General features: G+C 46.8%; 2 protein-coding genes across 3 annotated transcripts in view; both read right to left on the minus strand.

Annotated features, from left to right (window-relative positions):
• Window positions 1-5,269: 5,269 nt before the first annotated feature.
• Window positions 5,270-7,620, minus strand: Ccdc121 (coiled-coil domain containing 121). Its single transcript, XM_059248404.1, has 2 exons — window positions 7,280-7,620; window positions 5,270-6,667 (listed from the first exon to the last, which is right to left on the minus strand). Exons 1-2 carry the CDS (start codon window positions 7,549-7,551, stop codon window positions 5,746-5,748), a joined length of 1,194 nt encoding a protein of 397 aa, XP_059104387.1. The 5' UTR covers window positions 7,552-7,620; the 3' UTR covers window positions 5,270-5,745.
• Window positions 7,621-12,810: 5,190 nt separating this feature from the next.
• The window catches only part of Znf512 (zinc finger protein 512), a 54,184-nt gene continuing 41,987 nt past the window's right edge, over window positions 12,811-25,007 (minus strand). For both annotated transcript variants that reach the window (XM_059248389.1, XM_059248388.1), the window contains exons 8-14: window positions 24,249-24,347; window positions 23,307-23,474; window positions 21,315-21,506; window positions 18,360-18,461; window positions 16,684-16,746; window positions 15,476-15,574; window positions 12,811-13,282 (exon numbers count right to left, since the gene is read on the minus strand). In XM_059248389.1, coding sequence (XP_059104372.1) covers window positions 12,977-13,282; window positions 15,476-15,574; window positions 16,684-16,746; window positions 18,360-18,461; window positions 21,315-21,506; window positions 23,307-23,474; window positions 24,249-24,347 — 1,029 coding nt within the window. In that variant the 3' untranslated portion in view covers window positions 12,811-12,976. The remainder of the gene's footprint in view (window positions 13,283-15,475; window positions 15,575-16,683; window positions 16,747-18,359; window positions 18,462-21,314; window positions 21,507-23,306; window positions 23,475-24,248; window positions 24,348-25,007) is intronic.

Raw genomic sequence — 25,007 nt, forward strand, 5'->3', positions numbered from 1 at the left:
GTCCCCAGCACTCACATAAAAGCCCAAGCATGGTGTCATGTGCCTACGATCCCAGGGCTTGGGAGTCAGAGATGGGAGGAACCCTGGAGTTCACTGGCCAGCTAGCTTAGTCAAATTAGGGAGCTCCAGGGTTAGCGAGCGACCCTGTCTCAAATTCTCAGATGGACAATGATTGACCTGACCTGACTAAGGCCCTCTTCGGGCAGCATGGTCCGGCTTGTGTTGCTTTCTAGTGGCGATATAGGTAGGTGACTTGATGGGAAAATTCTTTGGCTGGCAGTAGACATACAGTTGTTAGTTCAGCCGTGGTGACATTTAAATCTGGGGTCTTTTTAATTACAGTTATGTGTATGAGTGCACGTATGTGGGTATGCATGCCATAGTTTGTATGTAAGAAGACAACTTGTGGGAGTTATCATCCCCCACCATGTGGGTTCCAGGGATGGAACTCAGGTGGGCAGGCTTGGCTGTAAGCAGCTTTATTTACTGACCCATGTCTTGGCTATGGCATCCGCAAAATGGCAAGTTGAAGCTTTGTATGGCGAGATTCTCTAGTGACCTTTGACCTCTTCCCTACTTTTCTACAAATTTGATTCCTCCCACTTATTGAAAGAAAAAAAAACAAAACAAAACTGGGCAATAGTGGTGCACTCTTTGAATCCCAGCACTTTGGAGGCAGAAACAAGCAGACCTCTGTGAGTTCGAGACCAGCTTGGTCTACAGAGAGAGTTCCAGGACAGCCAGGGATACACAGAGAAACCAGCCACCCAAGGGTCCCCAGGTCCTTGTTTTAAATGTGGTCGAGAAAGCTATTGAGCTCATACTTTCCCTGTCCCATGTGGGCCACCAGGGCCATATCCAAAGTGCCACCAAGTGGGACATTGGTCATTTGACTGCCCCCATGCACCTCATGGCATGGGGACATCAAACGCAGATCACCCTCCAGCCAACCTTCTAGGCTTGGCCATGGGTGATTGTAGGTGCCCAGGCTCCAGCCTGACAACTGTCGTCTCCCACAGGGAGCCTCAGGGAGCCATTACAGTATCAGGGCAATCCATTTCCTTCCTCGTGGACACCAGGGCCGCTTACTCGGTCCTGAGGGAGTTTTGGGGACCCTCCTCTCCTTCTCGTCTCCCTGTTGTTGGGGTAGGGGGACAGAATTACCTACCTCATCAGACCCCACCACTTAATTGTATTTTCAGGGGTATCCCGCTCACCCACACATTTTTGGTCATGCCAACCTGCTCTGTGCCCCTAATGGGAAGAGATTTTTTTTAGCCAAGGTAGGAGCTTCCATTTTACTTGCTCACTCCATTCGCCTGACCCCAGACTCTCCAGTAGCGCCTCTCCTTCTCCTCCTAGCCTTTTACCCCACCCCCAACCCAAGGGAATTCTTCCTCATACACAGTGACACAAACAGGGCCTTAAGTTCCTGCTCTTAAGTTCCAAAAGACACCGAGATCAACTGCCTTGTCTCCAATTCCAGAAGAATAAGGTTTCATCCCGCAACCGAACTCAATCCCACTGGATTGGGAACCCCATAGCTTTTCCTTCCTGATTCCCACTCTGCATTCTCCTGTCTCTATTGACCATATTCTGCTTCATCAGTTTTCCTCTGTGATTCTAATAACATAATCAAATTTCTTTCTTTTTTTTTTTTTTTTTTTTTTGGTTTTTCGAGACAGGGTTTCTCTGTGTAGCTTTGCGCCTCTCCTGGAACTCACTTGGTAGCCCAGGCTGGCCTCGAACTCACAGAGATCTGCCTGGCTCTGCCTTCCGAGTGCTGGGATTAAAGGCGTGCGCCACCACCGCCCAGCCAAATTTCTAATTAACTACTCAGCTAACTTACAGGACCACCATCAGCCATAGAGCTGGAGGCACAAGGACCATCAAATATACCCAGGCAGTAAGAAACAGTAACACTTCAGAGGTATTCACAACCCCCAGACTCAAAAGGGTCTGGACTCTGCAAAAACAGACTTTAATATAATAGTTTACTGCTGTTAAATGCCCTCAGCAATCAATCGCCTGTGTCTCTTGGATGCTGAAGTGATACCGAGATAATAAAAGGAAACAGGTACCTTAAGGTTTGTCTCAGGTGAAGATGGGAAGCCTAATTGATAATAATAGAAAAAAGAAAGCATGTTCCAGATTTCTCCTTCTCTTCCTATATAACTCCATAACTTTAACACTAACCAATAAAACGCTGATAGCAGACTACTAAACCTTATAACATCATAGCTACCAGCTCAGGATTATAAATTCCCTTTGTTGTTGTTGTTGTTGTTTTTTGGTTTTTTGTTATTTTCAAGACAAAGTTTCTCTGTGTAGCTTTGGAGCCTACCCTGGACCTCACTCTGTAGACCAGGCTGACCTCGAATTCACAGACCTGCCTCTGCCTCTCAGGTGCTGGGATTAAAGGCGTGTGCCACCACCACCCAGCTCCTGGTTGCCTCTTAATATGTCTAAAATTTGTCTCCTTCGTAAACGTAAAAATTCTTCTGAGCTCCAGGGAGTTGGCTTGGCCCCACCCGGACAGGTCAGATCCACTTCAGCCTGTTGGGTCCAAGCTGTCAGACCCAAGCAGTGCTGGACAGATTCCACAGGGCTCAAGACAACAGCAAAGATAATCAGCTACCTCAGAAAGTCCAGCTACCTCAAGAAAAGCCCCTCTTTATCCCCCCCCCAAATTAACCGATGCCCACCACGTCAGCTGGAAGCGGTTCTGAGAGACACAGTGCTCCCATTCCCTTTCACCCACCACCTCTAACCCTTTACTTTTTATAGTAACAAAAAGGGTGGAATGTTACTATTCCTACCTGGAGTCACATGAGTGCGCATGTGCTGTCAGCAGTCCGGCAAAATGCTTAGTCACTCTACCATTTCCCTTCCCTAATAAGTATGCAGAGAAACGTCCCTTGCCCAGGTGTAGCAAGAATGGTAGAAGTTACAATGCATAGATGCTAGGAACACTCATCAGAGAAGACCAGTTGTGCTCCAAACCCCTCTCTGATCTTCGAAAACTATAGATTTGCAAGACCAATGTGTGCATCCTGTTCCCCTCTTGCTGCCTTTCTCCAAGTAGCAAACGGGTCGTCAGCAGTGGTCTTCCTGGTAGAACGTTAGTAAAAGTGACATGCTGCTTCTAGCCTTGTAACCGTACACTGTGTTTTCTTCCCCTCTTCCTTGGCTAGATCAGATGGCCCTATAGGAGAAGACTGCACAAAAATGGAAGACGGTTGCTTCCCCGTGTGATCTTGTGAAGGAGACCCACCTAATAACCAGAAACACCTATCTGAAACCCTTAATGGGGCAAGAAATGCGTCTGTTGAAACATTACACACTCATCTCGTAAAGCCAGCTCTAAGCCAGGCAGTGGTGGTGCATGTCTTTAATCCCAGCACTCGAGAGGCAGGGGCAGGCGGATCTATGTGAGTTCGAGGTCAGCCTGGTCTATAGAGAGAGTTCCAGGATGGCCAGGGCTGTTACACAGAGAAACCCTGTCTCAAAATTAAATAACTAAACAGCTCTGGTATACAGCTTTATTTGTCCAGAAGGAAGAATAAATAGTAATGTAGTCACACACTGGGTTATATAAGCTATCAATGTAATAAGGGTTTCTCCTAATAATTATGAATAAATCTGAAAAATACTGGGGTCCAGGAAAAGCAACTTATGCAACACATCAAATGTACCATTTATATAATGTATATTATATAAATATATGATTATATAGTAACACCAAACAGAATAGACTCCAGAGGGTTGTCAACTGAATTTTAATGTTTATTTTTCAGTACTAAGGACTGTACCTAGGAGCTTTCCACTTACTACACAAACACCCTAACCACTGATTTATAGCCCTTCTTTTTTTTGATGTTGAGACAGAAGCTGATAATGTTTCCCAAAGTGGTCTTGAGCTTGCAGTCATCCAGCTTCAGCCTCTCAAGTAGCTGGGTAATATTAATTACCCAGCACACAGCTTTCATCTTATTTCTGAACAAGGATCAGGAGTTGTAACTTTTTATACTTCAGAAACTAACTTTTAAGATGTGTAATAGCTGGGTGCAGTGGCTCATGCACGTAACTGTAGCACCCAGAAGGCTGACACAGGTGGGTTTGCGATGAGTTCAAGGCCACATAATGGCTACATAATGAATTCCAGGGCAGCCTTGGCTATCAAGTGAGATCCTGTCTGGGGTGGGGGGGGGTGTTGTAACAGAAAGAATAATACATCTTTCCTACCTCTTTCTTTTTCTTTTTTTTTTTTAACAAAGATTTATTTATTTATTATGTATACAGCATGTATGACTACAGCCCAGAAGAGGGCACCAGATCTCGTTACAGATGGTTGTGAGCCACCATGTGGTTGCTGGGAATTGAACTCAGGACCTCTGGAAGAACAGTCAGTGCTCTTAACCTCTGAGCCATCTCTCCAGCCCCCTACCTCTTTCTTAAAGGCAATGCTTTAGATATTTTCCTCGCTGCACACCTACTCTTAACTCTCTCTCTCTCTCACCCCCTAGTCACTTCTATTCTGGAGCCAACAGTTCTACTGTGTGTTCAAATGTGGAAGCCAACAGAATAATTTTCACTTGTCTCCTGCCTCTCTGTCTGTACCTCTTACCAGCATCACCTTCCCCTCCCGTAGGTAGAAGTTTCTGTCCTGCCAGCAACTCCCAAATAAGCTGCTTCCAAAATTACCACACAGAAGCTTATACTAATTTTAAATGCTCTGCTGGTAGCTCAGGCTGATTACTAACTAGCTCTTACACTTAAATTAACCCATAATTCTTATCTATGTTTAGCCGCGTGGGTTGGTACCTTTTCTCAATACGATATTCTCATCTTGCTTCCTCTGCATCTGGCTGGCGACTCTCTGACTCCGCCCTTCCTCTTCCCGTCATCCTTAGTTTGGTCACCCTGCCTACACTGACCAATCAATGTTTTATTACACCAATTCGAGTGACAAATCTTTACAGTGTACAAGAGGATTATTCCACAGCACCTTCTTTTACCCAAATTATTTGATCATTCACCAGCAATACTTGTGTGTGTGTGTGTGTGTGTGTGTGTGTGTATGTGCTATGTTGCCCATGTGGAGGTGAGAGGGCTACTTGAAGGAGTCTGTTGCTTCCTCTACCCTGGGTTTTGGGGATCATACTCAGCCTTGGCTGCCCACATTCTTACCATCTGAACCATCTCGCTGGCAATACTTTTGTTATATGCGCAGTTCTGTTTTGTTTTTTTTTTAATGACTCACCTCACTCTGATCTTAGGGCCTTTGCATTCAGTACCTGTCTGGTTTGAATATTCAGGTCTAGCTTCCTATTACTTCACCCAATTCCTTTAACATCCCCCACCAGTTTCGTTTCCTCTGTAAAGGAGAATGTTCAATAAGGTAGTTGTAATTTTTAGCATTACCACAGACTGAAGAGTGATTTATTGCACTGTGAATCCTGGTTTATGAAAAACGATCCCACGTCGTCCAGTGGTCCTCCATGGAAATGTCTAAGAATCACACACACACACACACACACACACACACACACACACACACACACAAATCTCAAAGTGATTTTCCAAGCTGGGAAAATCCAGTGTCACTGGCAATTCAACAGCCTCCCCAGTAGGCCAAGACAGTGCCAGAGCCTAGTTGTTGATTTCCAATTCTAATTTCAAATAAATAAATTACCTCGGATCTATTCTTGACTTGGTGCATAAAGGATGTGGTTCAGTGTGGCCTCAGGGCACCCTGTTCTTCGGGAAAGGGTCATAATTATGACTTCTCTCTCTCTCTGCCTTCAGCTGGTGTCTCCCCCTAACTAAGGCTTCTTGGTACCATTGCTCCTCCTTCAGCTTCTCTTTCCAGTTCTCTAACTGCCTCTTTAGAGACTCTAGCTTGTGATACTCCCGGACTTGCTTCCACAATTCCTCCTGTAACTCCTGGTTCTCTCTGCAGACACTAGAGCAAATCTCAGAATTCACCTTCCTGGCTGTTGAGGCCAAGGCCCGGGCCTTGTTCTTCGCCTCCTTGGTTCTGCCCTGTCCCACCTGCAGGCATTTGAGTTCCTGCATCTGTCTGTCTAGGGGCGTCTTTCGCTGCAGGAACTGCAAGAATGCCTCTTGGTCCTTCTTAGCCGTCACCGCTTTCATGTTCGCCAGCTCCTCCTGTAACGCCTGGATTCTCATCTCCTGGCCCTTCTTGACTGACTTGATATGCTGCAGTGACTGGACCTGCTGCTTCAACTGGAACTGGGTGCTTTTTCCGTGCAAGAGCTGCTTTTGAAGGTCTGCATTTTGTTGGGCAAACATGGATGCCAGTTCTTGTCTCCGACGTCTCATCTCCCCGCATTCCTGGAAATACTCATTCCACAGGTCCTCGTGTTTCTTTTTACACAGATCATTCCGTTTCTTTAGGAATTTCAGGAAGTAGTTGTTCTCAGTCTCCAGGTAGAGTGTCTCCTGTTGCAGTACCTTGCTGTCTTGCAGCAGCAGTTCCTGCTGCCGCCGGGCCTCTTCTATATTCTTACTCAGCTTCTCCAGGGCCTCAATTGTCCGACGTCTTACCTTATTCTCCAATTTTGTTAGCCTCTCTGGCTTGAAAAATTCATTTAGAATAGTGAGATACATTGATGGTTGGGGAGATCTGGGACTCCGGACAAGCCTGGAGGAAGAATAAAGGAAACCTTCCTTTATCTGTTCTTAGACACAATTGAGAAAACAAGAATCAAAAACTAACCCAGACCATTGTATTATTGTAATATGCATCCTTCCCCCCCCCCCCCCCCCCCCCCCCCCCCCCGAGACAGGGTTTCTCTACATAACAGCCCTGGCTGTCCTGGAACTCTTTGCAGACTTTCAAGCCTTGAGCTCCCAGAAATCCATCTGCATCTGCCTCCTAAGTGCTGGAATTAAAGGCGTGTGCCACCACTGCCTCGCCTTAGTTATGAGTTTTATCAGAGCAATAGAAACCCAACTAAGACAGGGTCTTTCACCAAACCTGATGCTCACTGACTAAGCTAGGCTCACTGGCTGGCCAATAAACATCTGGGATCTGCCTATTTCCATGCCCCCCCTCCCAACCTTAGGAGTTACAGGCATGTGTTGCCTTGCTCTGCTTTCTAAATTGGTTTTGGTGATCTGAATTCAGGTCCTCTTGCCATGTGGCGGATAGCTGAGCTGCTGGACCATCTCCCAGGTCCTCCCTCTTCCATCATTGTTGCCAAGCTTAGACCTTCCTCTCACATCAGTCTCCCTCCTCATCCTCAGTACCTACCTGGTCCTAGACTTCAGGCGTTTATCAGGGTGAGTTTGGTGTTCACTGGAGGTATTCGCCCAAAAACTCGTGCTAGGTATCTGCCTTCTGCGAGCACAATTTTCAAGAGGTGTCTTTACTTTGGGGACAATATGATAGGACTTTGCATGGTTAGAGTTGACATCCCATGATATCTTGGGCTCACCTACCAAATTAGTCCTAATCGATTGACTGGATCTGTCCCCAGATATTCTGAATTTTGAAACTTGGTTGTCCTGCCCTCGGGATTCCATGTCTTCTCTCACTTGTGAGGAGCAGGGCCTTGCCCCTCCCACATCCTAGTCTACTACCACCAACGCTTGTTGAAGTGCCCTACACACCTTGTCAGTTGTCTGACCCTTCCATTTCTCAGGCACTGTCACCAGTTAGCCCCAGCAGGGTAAAACCCACAGACGCCTGACTAACCTACCACTGTCCCCTACTCCTCAGATTGGGGTCAAATGTTCCCTGCACGATGATCTCATGGAATGTCACAGAAGTCTCTCTAGTGATTTGGTGTCTCTATGGTGAGGGGCTAGACTGCAACTTCCGCTGAGTCTGAGACCTCATGGGACATCAGCCCACTGTGTGTCTGTTGGGAGCGGGAACGGCAGGAGTCCAGAAGAATCACCTGTCTAGAAATGACTACTTTGAGGAGACATGGTAGGGGCCTGGTGAGAGGTAGCCTGTGGCAGGAAGGTGGTCAGAGCTGAAGGGAAGGAGAGTCTCTGAGGTAGTAGAGAGTCTAGAAGGTTGGCTTCTGGGCAACTGGACTTCCACTCCAGTTTCTTCCTCTGGGAAACCTGGGATCCTAGCTTGGATCAGTTAGAGTTGTCTTCTGCATATTCCCAGTGCACAGCTGGCATAACTCTCCATGTTGTACACTGTCTTGAGGATGAAATAGACAGATGCTTTTTTGGTTTTTCGAGACAGGGTTTCTCTTGTGTAGTTTTGGTTCCTGTCCTGGATCTCACTCTGTAGCCCAGGCTGGCCTTGAACTCACAGAGATCCGCCTGCCTCTGCCTCCTGAGTACTGAGATTGAAGGCATGTGCCACCACCACCCAGCAAAATAAACAGATTCTTAAAAGCCAGGGTTTAAGAATATGTAACTGAGGCCAGGCAGTAACTCAGTGAATGAGAGGGGCTGAGATGTAGCTCAGTTGTCAGAGTGCTTACCTGGTGTACAAGGAGCCCCGAGTTCAATGTCCAGCACCAATTAATGCTTGGTGTGATAGCACACACTAATCTCAACACTCTGGAGGTGGACATAGGAGGACCTCTTCTACACAGGGAGTCAAAAGCCAGCCCAGGATACACGAGACCTTGTCTTAAAAAAAAAAAAAAAAAAGCCAAGTGAATGAAAGGCTGGAGAGATAATGGATCAGTGGCCAAAAGCATTTGCTGCTCTTGTAAAGGACCTGGGTTCAGTTCTCAGAACCCATGTGGTGGCTTTAGAAAACATACATGGGAATTGGGGTATGTGGATGGTATTGCAGTCTTGGATCGGCATTTAGTATCCTCTGATGGACCATCTTTCAGGACTGCACAAGTATAACACTTCTCTAGTGGTTTTCTGGAGCCAAATATGCCTTGATTGACACACCCAGACAGACTGAAGTATTCACCTGGTCAGCTCCGGGAAAATCATCACCAAGGCCCTGGGGAGTGTTCTTGAATCTTGTTCATGAGACAACCTGAGTTTGATCCCTGGAATCCACATGGTGGAAGATGAGACTGACTCCCATGAGTTGTCTTCTGACTCCCTCAGGTTCACTGTGGCATTCACACACACACACACACACACACACACACACACACACACACACACACAATCAATCAATCAGTCAACCCATGTATCTATATTATATGGATTACCATGCCCAGAATCCATCATGTCTCTTCTTTTTCTTTCTTTCTTTCTTCTTCTTTCTTTCTTTCTTTTCTTTCTTTCTTTCTTTCTTTCCTTTCTTTTTCTTCTTCTTCTCTCTCTCTCTCTCTCTCTCTCTCTCTCTCTCTCTCTCTCTGTCCCTCTCTCCTTCCTTCCTTCCTTCCTTCCTTCCTTCCCTTCCTTTTTTTTGGCTCGTTGAGACAGGGTTTCTCTATATAGCCCCAGCTGTCCTGGCACTCACTCTGTAGACCAGGCTGGGCTCAAACTCAAGAGATCGGCCTACCTCTTCCTCCCAAGTGCTGGGATTAAAGTTGTATGCTACCACCATCCATGTGTCTCTTTTAATAGGATTAGAAATGTCACTTGCTGTTAATAGAAGAAATTCTGAGTTGTATAGAAATTTTTTTTTTTGGTAATGACTTATTTTTATTTTCTGCTTGCATGTCTGATGGAGACTTAGTAATACACACACACATGTATAATTACTATTTGTGCTGGTTAGGTTTTTGTCCACTTGATACAAGCTTGGGTCATCTGGAAGAGGGAACCTCAACTGAGAAAATGCCTCCACCAGACTGGCTTCTAGGCATGCCTTGGGGGCATTTTCTTAATGGATGACTGATGTGTGAGGATCTGACCCGCTGTGGGTGGTGCCTGGATTACAGCAAGAACCAAGCTGAGCAAACACGGGGAATAGACCAGAAGCAGCACTCCTCCATACCTCAGTTCCTGCCTCCCGGGTCCTGTCTGGAGCTCCAGTCCCAGATTCCTTTCAGGAAGGACTGTAAGCTGCAGAATACAATAAACCTTTTCCTCCCCAAAGTGCTTATGGTGTTTATCAGAACAACCCGAACCAAACTAGGCCTGTATCCCACCATGTGGCTATTCCATTTCATCCATCCTTCCAGATGGAAAAGATAATGTATCAGAGTAGGCTTTTAAAAAAGAAATAAGGGGTTGGAGATTTAGCTCAGTGGTAGAGCCCTTGCCTAGCAAGCACAAGGCCCTGGGTTCAGTCCTCAGCCCTGGGGAAAAAAAAAAAGAAGAAATAAAAACATATCATAGTCTCAGATGTTCTTGCTTGGCATATGGCCCTCGTTCAAGGGCTGACTCAGTCCACTACCTTCCATCTTGCACACTTCTATCCTGTGAGGCATCATCTCAATTGCATCTAACTGGCAAAGAAGAAAGAAGTACGTGGTACACTTTTTTTTCCTTTAAAAGAGGAATTTTACTCACTCTTAGAGGTATTGGTCTATCAGACATGCAGGGTGTGGCAGACCAGAAAAGCCCACATCCTGGCACCAGGAAGCAGGGAGGAGTGACTGTAGATGAGAACTTTCTCCCTGATGCTAGGGACTAAACAGGCCCATGTATGCGCTAGTCACCCATTAACCACAGCGCTTTATCCCTCACTTATAATCTTCAAAGCACACACGTTCCTTCTACAGATTCCAATATGAGAGACATTAGCTGGCCATTCATTTACCATGTAGAGGACAGAGAAGGCAACAAGTAAGAAATAGTCTAGTGATGTTTCCTACTGCCTGTGGTTTTAGAAGATGAGAAGAGATTTTGGTGGACAGTGGTCATCCCTGACAGGCATGTTGGGCAGCTCTGAATTCTAACCACACTTGCATCTTGTCATTCTGATACAACTCTCCCACACAGGTGGGCAAGAGGAGTCCCTCTGCACATACCTGGGACTGGATCTTACTCTTCTGGTACATGTTCAGCTTTACTAGATATTGCCAAATCATTTTCAAAGTAATTGTACCAATTTCCATTACACACACACACACACACACACACACACACACACACACACACACACACACACACACAGAGACACACGTTCATATTGCTCAACATCCTATGTGTACCAAATACTGTTGCCCTTGTTTGTATTATTCTAATGAATTTTAAAAGCTGAATACATTGACCAGGCCAGCCTATACCAGTCTTGTTGATTCCTGGCCTTGGGAAGGAAAAAAGAAAAGGCCTGCTACAGGAAGCTCACGGGAAACAGGCCATGTCCCCTGCACCCGCTCCTCTTTGCTGCCATCATTGTGACCAGCAGACTTCAGGAGCCAAGGAATTATAAAAGGACTTGGAACTCCACCCCCCAGGCCTTGGCCACCTTCTGAGTCCCATGTGGTGTCAGCAAGGAGTATGACAGCAGAGAGGCAGCAAACAGAGCCACAGACTTTCTAAGTGAGTCATTTTATTTGCCATTGTCAAATATTATCCAAGTCCTTGTCACCGGAACTTAACAGAGCTTCTCATTTCTCTTCCTCGACAACCCTCATCTACTACAGGAGCTTTAAGGGTGTTAAGTAGGAATAAAAACAGCACAAAGACATCATTTCCTCAACTTGTTTCAAAATGACCCCTTCTGGCAGTGCCCAATTCAAGTTTTAATGCCCCGTTATTGAAAAGTGGTCTTCACAAAGCACACATGATAAAGCTATGTAGAGGAGCACAGAGAACAGAGACTTGAAGGTGGCGAACAGCCTTTCCGAGTTTGAAAAGGTAGTATTTGTCCACATCAAGGTTAACGTCGTCAGTGGCATATGCCACACAATAGGCAGGAAGAGAGGAGAACAGTATTTACACAGAAGGAGGAAGAGGAACCAGGAACACGACAACAAGGCTACTTACTCTAACCCATGTTCCAAAGATACCCACCCTCACAGGGAGAGAGCCCACTCACCACCACCAGACAGGCATGAGGTACAGAGAGAGACCATTCTTTCCCGCTCCAGAGAAGTATCTACATCTGGTATCCAAAGCTCACGATATAAAGCAGATAGAACTCCATATACAAAACAGTAGGACAGTATTCTCAGAGTACTCAGGGACAGAGGCGGGCCAATGCCCTGGCTGAGGACACACGTGGGCGTGGCCTAACGAGGTAAGTGCAGGGAGAGGGCAAGCACACCTTGCTTTGCAACCCCAGTGGCCTTTCCAGAGGCCAGGGCACCGTGTCAACACAGCGGGGGACTGAGTCATTTCCCAACCCTTAAAACCAAGGAGCAAAGTCGAGCTTCCGGGGCACTGAAACTGGCAACCCAGCAAAGTGGGGCAGTGTTTACTGCCCCTGCCCTGCCCTTGCTTCTCACCTTAGTGTTTGGGACAGACCCCTAAGGCTGTGTTTTCATGCCTGTGGGTCCAGTTAGTCCCTGCTCCAAGCATAGTGAGTGTCTAGCTTTTTCATGCTAAATCATTTTCTTTCCTCAACAGTAAAATCAAATTACAGACAAGTATCCTCCATCAGATTCTGCTTCCTGGGGTTCGGGGTCACACTATAATAAAAACAGCGGCTGTCCTTTCTAATCCTCTATGTCACAAATGCAGAAAGATAAAACCTGTCATGGCTTTAAAAAAAAATTAGTTTGGATCTGTTTTATGAGCTAGATGATGGAGTCACCACTAAATCAACAAAGACTCCAAGAACATTCATAACCCGGGCAGGAAAGAAGAAAGCAAGCCAGCTGAAGGCTTCTTAACCTTGCACAGGGCCCGGGGGCCTGCAGATGCTTTTCCAGGGGGACCTCTTTGGACAACAGAAAAAGCAAAAGGACTCTAATGGGAATATGAATTTACTAAGGCGGGGAGGGTGAAAGTGAACTAGTCAGGAAGACCGTGAAATGTACACAGAGGAGCTGAGAGCACAGCCCAACAGCAACATCTGACAGCATCTTCACCCAGCCCCAGGACTCAGGCCTCCCCTGCACATGTCTCCATGACAACAGCATCACACCTACTCTCCTAGGAGCAAGACCAGTGCCTACTTCCTCCCTCGTTTGTGAGTGGTCTTGGTGGGCTCTGCTTTCTGGGACTGTGCTGGCACTGGTTCCTGCTCTGATCCCTTACATAAAGCGGACACCACCAGTTCCTCATTCCCGTCCTGCCCCTTCCCTGCCCTCGGCTCTGGCTGGCTCTCTGGAGGCTCGGGGCGCGGCTGCTGCTGCCTTCTCAGAGACCGCCGGCTCCCTTGCTGCTGCCGCTGCTTCTCCTCTTCCTGCTGCCGCTGCTTTATCTTCATCAGCTTCTCGAAGCTCTTGGTGGTGGTCGGGTTTACAATGAACCAATCCTAAAAGGGCAAAGCAGAAACGGGGACCACTTAGAAATGCCATGAAGGAAACACGAAAGGACAGGAAGAATGGAGAGAAGGTAGTGTTAGGTAGATAGCATAGGAAGGAGGGGGGCACATGGGCCCTCAGAGCTCCATTTTAAACTGGAGAAATCCAACATGCATCAGTTCTCTTAAGTGAGTACTGTGTAATGAATGCATGATTCTGTGCAAATTAATACGTGATCCAGACACAGGTGTGGCAGTGCATGTCTGGACTCTTAGCACTTAGGACCATTTCTGGACACGCATCAGGTCTGAGTGCAGCCTGGCTGCATTAAGACCTTGTCTCAAAAATCCAAAACCTGGGCTGGAGAGATGGCTCAGCAATTAAGAGCACCAGAGGACCCAGGTTCTGTTCCCAACCTAACAACGAACATCCCACAACCACCTGCCTGTAACTACAGTTCCAGGGGACCTGACATTGGCAGGCACCAGCACAAGGTGGAACACGTACTTACATGCAGGCACACAATTTTACATAGTAAGAGGAAACGGAAAGGCTCTGATCATAAAGTGCATCTACTCGGCGTCATGCCACCTGTCACCTCCTGCTGTGAAACACCCTGGGATGGAAGCGCTTGCTCACGGGGATGCTCATGTCACGACACTACAGTGACAGGAGTGTGAATTTCCCATCAGAGCCTGAGTGCAGTTTTCCTCTCCTCTGGCTTCCTGGAAGTCACTTCATCCCTTTGAGCCTCATTTAGAAAATCAGGGGGTGGTTGCACACACCTTTAATCCCAGCACTCAGGAGGCAGAGCCAGGAGGATCTCTGTGAGTTCGAGGCCAGCCTGGTCTACAGAGCCCTGTCTCGAAAAACCAAAAAAACCCAAAACACTAAAATCATGGGGTTGAGGAAATTTATTATATTCTTCTGGAAATGCATAAGCCTGACTCTAAGTAATGCAATTAAGTCTCCCAGGTGGGACTATCAACTCACTGGAAATAGCTAGGAGAGAGGAGCGCTACCACAGGACAGATCAGCACAGTCCCAAATGGGCAAAGTGAAGCCTCCCAACCACATGATGAAAGGTGACAGTCACTGGCCACCTATGCCTAATGAACTCTTGAAACACGGGAAGTCCAAACTGATATGCCTTCAGTGAAAACACACACAAGGACTTGGCAGCAGAACATGTCAATACCTCACTATTTATTTCTTTTTTCAGACAGGGCCTGATGAGGCCAAGATGAACGCATCTCTGATTCAGAGTTGTGTTATGCAGTAATATATAGAGCATCAAAAACTAGTTGTTGGTGGGCTGGATAGCTCAGTGGTTAGGAGTACTGGCTGCTCTTGCAGAGGACCCAGCACCCACATGGTGGGTCACAATCATCTGTAATTCTAGTTCCAGGGGGGCTGCAGTCCTCTTCTGGCCACCAAGGACACCAGGCACCACACAGTACAGACAAACCATGAAGGCAAAACAACCATGTGCATAGAATAAATAATAATAATAATAATGCTCCCAGATTATTGGAAAACATTAGAACATCTGAATTTTTATCAGAAGAAAATGCTGTAAAATGGGGCTGGAGAGATGGCTCAGTGGTTAAGAGCACTAGCTGCTCTTCCAGAGGACCCAGGTTCAATTCCCAACACCCACATGGCAGCTCACACCTGTCTATAACTCCAGTTCCAGAGGATCTGACACCCCCACACAGACATACTTGCAGGCAAAAACACCAATGCACATAAAATAAAATAAAATAATTTTAAAAAAGAAGAAAGTGCTGTAAAACAAGATCCAACATGTAAGTCCAACCTGGCTTCCAATTTGCTTCATTTAATCAAAGTTAAGAGAATTATAGGGGCTCAAAGATGTCTAGTCATAGTAGGCTCAAATATCTTCACAGAAAAATACATTTACCACTCTTCTAATTTCTGAGAGCAGTTGAACTCTGGCAAGTTCTCAACCTTAATTACTTTGCCAGTCCTAGTATGTAAAGCCAGGGACAAGGTCCACTCCTTACAGCTTGAAGACGGACACACAGAGTTACACAGACCCAGGGAAAACGGAGCCCACACCTCAGCTTGAAGACGGGACACACAGGGCTACACAGACATTAGGGGGAAGCGGAGCCCACACCTCAGCTTGAAGATGGGACACACAGGGCTACACAGACATTAGGGGGAAGTGGAGCCCGCACCTCAGCATGGACAGAGTTGATGTGATACTTGACGCCACTCTCTGACACAAATTCTTTCTGACACAGAAGACACTTGTATTTTCCAGCCACAAAGGTGCCCTGTTTGCAAGACAGAAAGAAGAGAGAATTAGGGGGAAATTCAGGAAAACATCCCTGGGCGTTGTGCAGGGACTGTGAGAGATGAAATGAGGGCGTCTGCTTAATCAGAAACCATAGGGAATGGTCCAAAATGGGGATATAGTTTATGAAAACCATATCTATATAGATATAGATATGAAAACCAGCTGAGACGAACTCTCACCGCTACACACCTGTCCGGATGCCAGTCTGCACCAACACCCACTGCCCTGCGACACAGCCTGGCATTCTCCTGCTTCCGATATGTTCCGAGCCACTGTTTCTACCTTCTTGGCTCCTTTTCGCTTCATGTTTGGCTTTCCTTGATCCCTCTCCACCAATAATCAAACTCCCCAAGTTCGCTAGAGGCACCAGGCTCTGTCCTTCCCCCTGTACCTTGGAAATCCCAAATAAGACGAATACCATCCATAGTACCTAGTCCAAGGACTCGGAAACTAGGGTCAAGATGAAACTCCCCTACGCACTGCTACACAGACCTGGCTGACATGCCCACAACTCCCTCGAGGCCTCGAACTGAGACCTCCCTCTCCCCTCCTGAAGCCGCACGTTTCAATGTTGCTCAGGTTGTGTGAGGAGATACTTCCCAATGGGACTGGAAAGTGGACACCTGGGTCACCATGGAAACGATTCAGAGAGATGAGTGGTTGTTAGCCTGAGTCCCTGTCCTGCCTCCCAACCCATGGGGCCAGTAGAGTCGAGATGGGCTTGGAGGATCTTCACCAGTCCAAACAAGTTTCCACGAAGATTATGGCAAAATGAGGCAAGGGAAGCCCAGTGTGTGAGGCCAGGGAGGAGAAGGCAGTCTCTGGTTGTGATTCCAAATTCATAGGGTTTTCTTCCAATTCCCTAAATGAGCATGGCATGACTCTGTCGACCTTTTCTGTATCCTAGATGCACCCTGCTATTCCATCTAATATGAGACCAAGAATGTCCATGATACTGAGGCCGAAGGGCAGCCTCTGAAGATGACGACCAACAGAATGACTAGCTGTTCACCTAGACAGAGTTCTCTTCCACGTCAGACTACTGGAGAGGACGCATTAAGACAGTAAATTGAAAACGTTACAAACCAGTGTGCAGGAGCCCAGGTGAGCTTTCAGGCCAGATACACTGCTGTAGACAGCCTCACATCCCTGCAAAAGAGGAGTGACGAGGTGAATGCCATACCACACAGGACCCTCTCTTAGCAATACGGTCATTTACACTGGCCAGTTCCACACCAATCGCCAGTGCCACGAACCAAATACTAAAAAGACACCCACGAGAGGACAGAGGCAAGAAGGAAACCCAAAGGGAAGACGCTAAGGAAGGTGAACAAGTAAGCTTGAGCCGAGCCTTTCCCTGGCCCTCTCTCTGACATTTAACAGAGATACCCAAAGTTTCGGTTGTTTTTTTTACTCTATTTTATTTGGTGTAAATATGTCAACTACATTTGTATTTATTCCCTCCAAAAGGACGACGCTATCAGCTCTGGTACCGGTTTTAAAGATAGCAGCAAAAGCTCTGCCACTCTGTCACTGGAAATGGAGTCCATTCACGTTTTCTCTGAGTCTGGGTGAGCCCTACTGTGATGGTCTCAATTAAGAAATATTGCCCCACAGACTCGTGTCTTAGTTACTCGACTGCCGTGAAGAGACACCATCGACGAAAGCATTTAATTGAGGAATTGCTTACAGTTTCAGAGGGTTGGTCCATGACCACCATGGTAGGAAGGATGGCAGGCAGGCAGGCAGGCATGGTGCCGGAGCAGTAGCTGAGAGCTTACATTACCCACCAGATGGAAGCAGAGTCAAAGCTAGCTGGGAATGGCCTGGACTTCTGAAACCTCCAAGCCCTGCCTGTCCCCAGAGACACACCTCCTCCAACAAGGCCACCCCTCCTAATCCTTCCCAAGTAGTTCTGCCAACTAGGAACTAAGCACTCAAATATATGAACCTGTAGGGGGCCATTCTCATTCAAACCGCCACAGCTCCCATACCACCTTGGTCCCACTTGGTGGTACTGTTTGGGAAGTGGTAGAACTTCCAGGAAGTGGAGACTTGCTGGAGGAAGTGCATCACTGGGGGTGGGATTTAAGCATTAGTCCCACTCAATTTCCTGTCTGCGCTCTGCTTCAAGCTTGCCTTTGAGGACATGGACCTTTAGCTTTCTGTTCCTGCCGCCACACCTGCCACCCGCCGCCACACCTGCCACCCGCCGCTATGTTGCTATGCTTCCCTACCGTGATGGACTCTTGTCCCTCTAAACCGTGAGCCCAAACAGACCTCCTCCTATAAGCTGCTTCTGGTCATGGCGTCACAGCAACAGAAAGGGAACTAATATACCTGTGATGCCTTTGACTAATAGGATGCTATGGAAGTGAGGCTGTACAAATTGTGCAGTGGGACCTTAAAAGACCTGCATCTTTTACTACTGTGTCTGCAGTTAGTCACTTACATTCCCTACTGGTAATCCTGCTGTCCTGCAGATGGAGGCGCCATATGGAGTGCCAGCTGCTCAGCTGAATGCAGCTGCATGGGACATTCCAGCTCATGGCCCCCATGAGTGATCTCAAATGATGCTGCGTATAGCCGTAGGGTTGTCCTGATGATCTCAACAGAATTATGGAGGTCGCCAATTCCCAACAGACTCAATAACTGTTGCACGTACCCACTACAGTTCAAGGACTTTGTCATGAATCAACCAGTAACTAAAACAGCAGATTCTCCACAAGCATTTGCTGATGTAATGACAGAGGAAGAGTCACCTGGTTAGGACACTGGATACGATGATACTTCTTGATGTCTGTCTTCCACTTGTGCAGTACCTCCTGGCTGAATGTAGGTAACCCAGGGCGAGTATATTTTAACTACAAGACAAGAAACACTGCGTAAATGCAACTCCCAATGGTAACACCCCCAAACTTCGTGCCTACTGTAGGAAACAGAGAGTTATTTCCACCACACGTGCCTGTGTGTGGGTATGTGAATGCAAATGCGGTGTCTGCAGAGGCTGGGGAGAGGCTCTGGATCTGCTGGAGCTGCAGTTACAGGTTGCTGTGAGCCGCCAAATGTGGGTGCCAGGAACAAAACGGGGGTCTTCTTCAAGAGCAGCAAGTGCTCTTAGCTACAGAGCTATCATTTCTGACTGCTCGTCCATAGGACCGGGGTTCAATTCCCAGTACCCACATGGCAGCTCACAACTGTCTATAACTCCTGTTCCAGGGGATCCGATGCCCTCATACAGACATACCTGCAGGGAAAACACCGATGTACATGAAATAAAAATAAATAAATGAAAAAGGAAAATGCAAATAGAATAATTCGGGAAGTGGCATTGCCCTTCTCAAAATGTAACTGTTTGTATAAGTTTGCCTCAGAGCCATGGCAACATCACATACACATACACAGTGGTGATTTGCATGAGAATGGCCACTAGAAATCACTCCAGCTGATCCTGATGCCATGCCTCCCTGATCCACCACGCCACGATAGTGATGGACTCTTACCCTTTGGAACTGTAAGCCCCAAAGAAACTACTTCTCTTAGTTACCATAGTCATGGTGTTATATTACAGTAACAGAAAAGTGACTCATCATCTCAACCTCTCTCTCTCTCCCTCTGTGTGTGTGTGTGTGTGTGTGTGTGTGTGTGTGTGTGTGTGTGTATCTATGTATGATTAAATATGGGCTTTATGTGGGCACATGGATACCTACATATATACAGCATGGCTCTGCACTGGCAGGACCCAGAAGCAATGAAAGCCAAGTAGGAATGAACTCACTTAGCACTTGTATCTTCTGCTCTATAGTCTAAATATATTCTCTTGATAGGAACCAGCATAGCTTATATGAATGGTTAATTTCAGGAGTGGGGCAGGGAAAACACAAGCCAATCTTTCAGTATCTTATGGTGTTAAAAACAAAACAAAACAAGTGTGGGCTGGAAGTTAAGAGCACTGGCTGCTTTTCCAGAGGACCTGGGTTCAATTCCCAGCACATACAATTTACAATCATCTGTTAACTCAAATCCTAGGGGATCTGATGTCTTCTGGCCTCTGCAGATACCAGGCATGCATGTGATGCATATATATACATGTAGACAAACACTCATACACATAAATAAGTTTTTGTTTTGTTGTTTTTTGTTTTTCAATACAGGGTTTCTCTGAGTAGCCCTGGCTGTCCTGGAACTCACTCTGTAGACCACTCTGGCCTCGAACTCAGAGATCCATCTGCCTCTGCCTCCAGAGCACTGGGATTAAAGGTGTGCACCACCACACCAAGTAATAAATATGTTTTTTAAAAGTAAAGAAGTGTTTAGGCACATCAAAAGACTCAGGAGTCTACTTGACTTACCTCTGATACTCCAATCTGGGTCGATTGGAGCAGAAAGCTGAATACTACTAGTAATGAATTAGAACATATAGCATAAAATAAGTATCTAAGCCGGGCAGTGGTGGCGCATGCCTTTAATCCCAGCACTTGGGAGGCAGAGCCAGGCGGATCTCTGTGAGTTCGAGGCCAGCCTGGGCTACCAAGTGAGTTCTAGGAAAGGCGCAAAGCTACACAGAGAAACCCTGTCTCGAAAAACCAAAAAAAAAAAGTATCTAATAGAGCAAGTCTCTATGCAGAGCTAAAGACTCTACATTTGCTGAGTCAACCAACTGCAACTCACGAAGACTGTGTATGGGGCTGGCGGGACGGCTGAGGAAAGGCACTTTCCTGATGACCTAAGTTTAATCTATGGGATTCACGTGATGGAAGGAAAGAATGGACCCTTCTTCAAGTTGTCCTCTGATACCCATATGCACCCCTCCCCATAAATAAAATGGAGTTTTTAAAAATACGTAAAGACCGTGTGTGTGTGTGTGTGTGTGTGTGTGTGTGTGTGTGTGTGCGCGCAATGTAATTTTCAGATACTATTCTTGTCACTAACTAATACAGTATAACAATTACTTTGTCTTTCCAGCACAGGGTCTCATGATGTAGCCAAGGCTGGTCTTTAACATGCATGCTCTCCCCCTTGGTCCCCCCAGTGCTCCATCTACCACCACACATGGTTCAGTAACACTTGTAAAACATTTACTTAGTATCAGCTAGTTAATCTAGAAATGATTTAAAGTATACAGGTGTGCACAGATTCTAGGCAAATACCATACCATTTGGTATAAGGTGTTTGAGCATCCATAAGATGTTTGATCGACCATAGAAAACCATCCTTTGTGAGGTTTTTCTACAACTAATTCCTCATGAATTATGAGGGAAGGCTTTGCTGATAGTAATACAGTTTTCTCACGGTACAGTTTCAATGAATGACTACAAAAGCTCTGAAATACGTGAAAGTGGGTCATTAAGTAGCACCACAGTTACACTTACTGCAGGAACGGTTCATCAATGAATGTATAAGACAGAAGACCTTTGTGCAGGCTTGGCCTCTACTCCAGCTATGCACTAATTGAGGGACCAGTGTAATTTTATCACTGAGTTACCCAGAAGACGCACCCTTGCCAACTGACCAGTTAGCACCACAGTAACTCTTTGCTGATCACAACATCAGTACCATGTACCTTCTGACTCAACGCATCAAGAAGGTCCAACATTGCCTGGGTGGTATTTCCATGGAAACCATATGGCCTTCAACCTAAGCTCGACAGAACGCCACACAAATCCACACAGGGAAACATCTATAAAATATCGAGTAGCAGCGACACGTGACCTTACCTTCCGGTCATCGGGTACCAGGTCCTGGAGCACCTTCCTCTTTGGCCACTCCTTGGTCAGCTCAGCAGAGGCCAGCTCCTGCAGATGGTACACAGCTATCTTGGCCGAACGCCGCTGAACTCGGCCTCCGCCCTTTGCTTCCAGACTCATCTCCTTCAAACAGTCTGTCTGTCCTGATTCTGGGAAGAAGACCTGCAAGAGTGAGCCGTGAAAACAAAGTGGCTTCAGTCACAGCCAGTGATTACACACGGTGTCCTTCTCAGCAGGATAAAGTCTATGACACTAGCACATGGGGTAAAGACAGGCAGAGCCTCGGAGATCACCGGTCAGCCAGTCTAGCTAACAGGGCAAGTCCCAGAGTCATCGCGAGACTCCATCTTTAAAAATAAGGTGGAGCGAAATCGAGAAAAACACTCAATGCACACCTCTGACTTCAACATGTATGTTCACACATGTGCATGCACATCTATATGTGTATATGTACACACACAAACACATCCACACACATATTCCCCCAAAACACAAAGGGCAAGGCAGGAGGAGGAGATAGCTCAGTCTGTTAAGGTTGATCCCCAAAGCCCACATTAAAAGGACAGGTATGGTGGCACACACTCGTAATCACACCATTGAAGGAGCCGGGACAGGAGGACCTCTGGGGCTTTCTGGCTGGCTGGCAAGCCTAGCAGACTGGCAGACCCTAGGCCAATGTCTCAATAAAACAAAGGGACAGCTACTGAGGAATGACACCTGGGGTTGTCCTCTGGCCTTCACATGCGCACCCCCACATGCAGCTGCACACAAACATGAACATGCACACACATGCACGAGCACACAGACAAGTGTAAAAATGTAATATAAAAACGGAGTCAAGACAAAAAGAAAAAATGAAGAACAGAGACATTCCTACAAAAAAAAAGAAATCTAAATAGGAGGGAATGTTTTAAAAATATAGTAATGGGGGTTGGAGAGACGGCTCAGCAGTTAGGAGCATTTGTTTCTTGCAGAGGACCTGGATTTGGTTCCCAGCACCCACATGGTGGCTCACAACCATCCATAACTGCAGTTCCAGGGGATATGACACCCTCTTCTGACTTCCATAGGCACTAGGCACTCATGTGGTGCATATACACACATGCAGGGAAAATATTCATGCATATAAAAGAAATCTAGAAAAAGATTAATATAATAACTAGGGTTTGGGGAGATGGTCGACGGACAAAGTTCTTGCCATGCAAGCATGAGGATTGGAGTTTGTACCCCTAGCACCCACAGAAAAGCTGGGTAGGCACAGCAGCCACTGGTAACCCCAGCACTTAGGAGGCAGAGACAAGGGCAAGCTGGCTAGCTAGACTATCCAGAACTGCTGAGCTCTGGGTTCATTCAGCAAGAGAACCCACCTCGATAAATAAATATGTGATCAAGGAAGACAGTCAAGGTCAACTTCAGACCTTCACACAAGAGCACATACATGCATGTGCACCTGCAAATACATGTGTACCTACACACACAGGCAAACACATATATGTCGTGGTGGTTTGGATGAGAATGGCCCCCATGAGCTCTGATGTTTGAATACTTGGTCTCCAGTTGATGGAACTGTTTGGGAAGGATTAGGAGGTGTGGCCTTATTGGAGGAGGGGTGTCAGTGGGGTGGGCTTTGAAATTTCAAAGGATTCTTGCCATTCCCAGTGTGCTCTCTCTCTCTGTCTGCTACTTGTAGATCAAGATGTGAGCTCTCAGCTGCCCTGCCATGATGAACTCTGACCCTCTGGAACCATGAGCCTGATTAAACACTTGCTTGTAAGTTGCCTTGGTAACTAAGACATATGTGCATCATACTCTCTTGCTCTCCCGCCCCTCCACGGAAGAGACAACAAAAGCCTTCAAAGATTAAACAGGACACAAATGAGGAAGCAGGATCCACAGAAGACACAAGGGGGAGTGCAAGGCATAGCACACATCCTCAATGTCTTGAGAAGAATCAATACTCACAGGCCCGTGCTCTGACCTCATGTGATATGCAAGCCCAGCCTTTGACCTGTATGGTTTTCCACAGTGATGACATTTCAGGGTCAACTTCTCCAGCTCGGCTGCCTCTTTGCCACATTTTCTAACATGGTACAGATATCCCATGATGCTGGTGAAGGTACTGGAGCAACTCTAAGCACAGGGAGGAAGCCTATATCAGATTCACACATGTTTCCCATGATCCCTCAGTTTCTCAGAAATCATCACGCACCACAAACTACAAGATGTTCACCTGCAATTCCCATTGGCACAACCCTCCTTCTCCTAGGCAACCCTGTCTATGTGCCATATTGTCAATCAGTTCAGTGATCACTGAGAAAGTATAACCACACACCTGCTCTGTGTCAGAGCTTCCTTCTTGGATTGTGACCCAGTCCCACCCCAGTATCAACTACCCAGCAAAAACCAGTTCATCATAGTATGAGCTCATGGGAATCACCTTCATCACGCTAAAGAAGCAGCCCCTTTGTGGGGCTGGAGAGATGGCTAAATGGTTAAGGCCACTGACTGCTCTTCCAGAGGTCCCAAGTTCAATTCCCAGCACCCACATGCAGCTGACCACTGTCTGTAACTCCAAGATCTGACACCCTCACATAGACATACCTGCAGGCAAAAAACCAATGCACAAAAAAAAAAAAGTAAATGAAGAAGAGGAAGAAGCAGCAGCAGTAGAAGCAGAAGCAGCCCTTTCAAGCAAGGAAGATGAGGGGTAATGTACTTGTGGAGAGGAGAAAAAATAAACAACTATCAATGACTACAAGAGATCTGAAAAGCTGGTAACATCCGACGCCACCAGATGGCAGAGGAGGAATTCTGCAAGGGGAGAGGAGGACAGATGGGAAAGAACAACAGACAGACACAGACCTGAGACACCAGGGAGAAGGATCTGCTGCCCCGGGCTCTTACCTCACGCATGCACCTGAGCTTTCCCATTCTCTTTAGAACTGTTCGCAGCCGCTCCCTCTCGCTTGGCTCATCTACTTCATCTCCTGCCTTCAAAATTGGCTGAAAAAAAAAAATTAAACATGATTTACGGAACAAAAACATAACAGCACCCCCACTTCCAGATGGCAGGAAGTAAGTGCAATGGACACACAAGTTCTCATCTCTACCTCCCAGTAGAGGATTAACCTAAACAAATACCTATGGTCCAGCGCAAAGATTTCATCCTATGCAATTCCAGCAATGAAGAGTCTTATCTCCTCTATTATGAGGTACAAGAGCCAGATCCAGCTTCATTGAGCTGTCTATACTCACTAGGTAAGAGACACACAAAACATCACAACAGAAGGCCAGCCAAGCTAGTGATTCACTGCATTCCTTGTCCCTGCATCTTCATAGCAAGGATCAGCCGCATCAAGTGGGGAAATATTTCAGGATGGACTGCTGATCTTGGCTCCCAAGCAACCTGAGGGAGCACCAGGTGTGCATATACTGAGTACATGCAGCAGCCTGCATAAATTCTGCTGCTGCAGCAACAAATGGTCTGAATGCAGCCATGGGAGCTGGGCTGTAAATCCTCCTCACCATCCGGCTGAAAACCTACAAGATGCTTCTCTGCAGCAGAAAAGACCCCAGTGGTGGTGTGCTCCACCCTGAGAATTGGACCCACAGAGGCCAGCTTCTCTTACTGTGTCCTGGGCTGCAGCACCCAGGAGGACTTCC

This window comes from Peromyscus eremicus, chromosome 22 (assembly GCF_949786415.1).
Source record: "Peromyscus eremicus chromosome 22, PerEre_H2_v1, whole genome shotgun sequence".
Taxonomy (NCBI): domain Eukaryota; kingdom Metazoa; phylum Chordata; class Mammalia; order Rodentia; family Cricetidae; genus Peromyscus; species Peromyscus eremicus.

Coding starts and splice junctions, on each gene's coding strand:
- Ccdc121 (XM_059248404.1), bottom strand. CDS start 7,551: ATGGAATCCCGAGGGCAGGACAACCAAGTTTCAAAATTCAGAATATCT. Junction 6,668..7,279: donor CGCCTGAAGTCTAGGACCAG/GTAGGTACTGAG, acceptor TTCTTCCTCCAG/GCTTGTCCGGAGTCCCAGAT.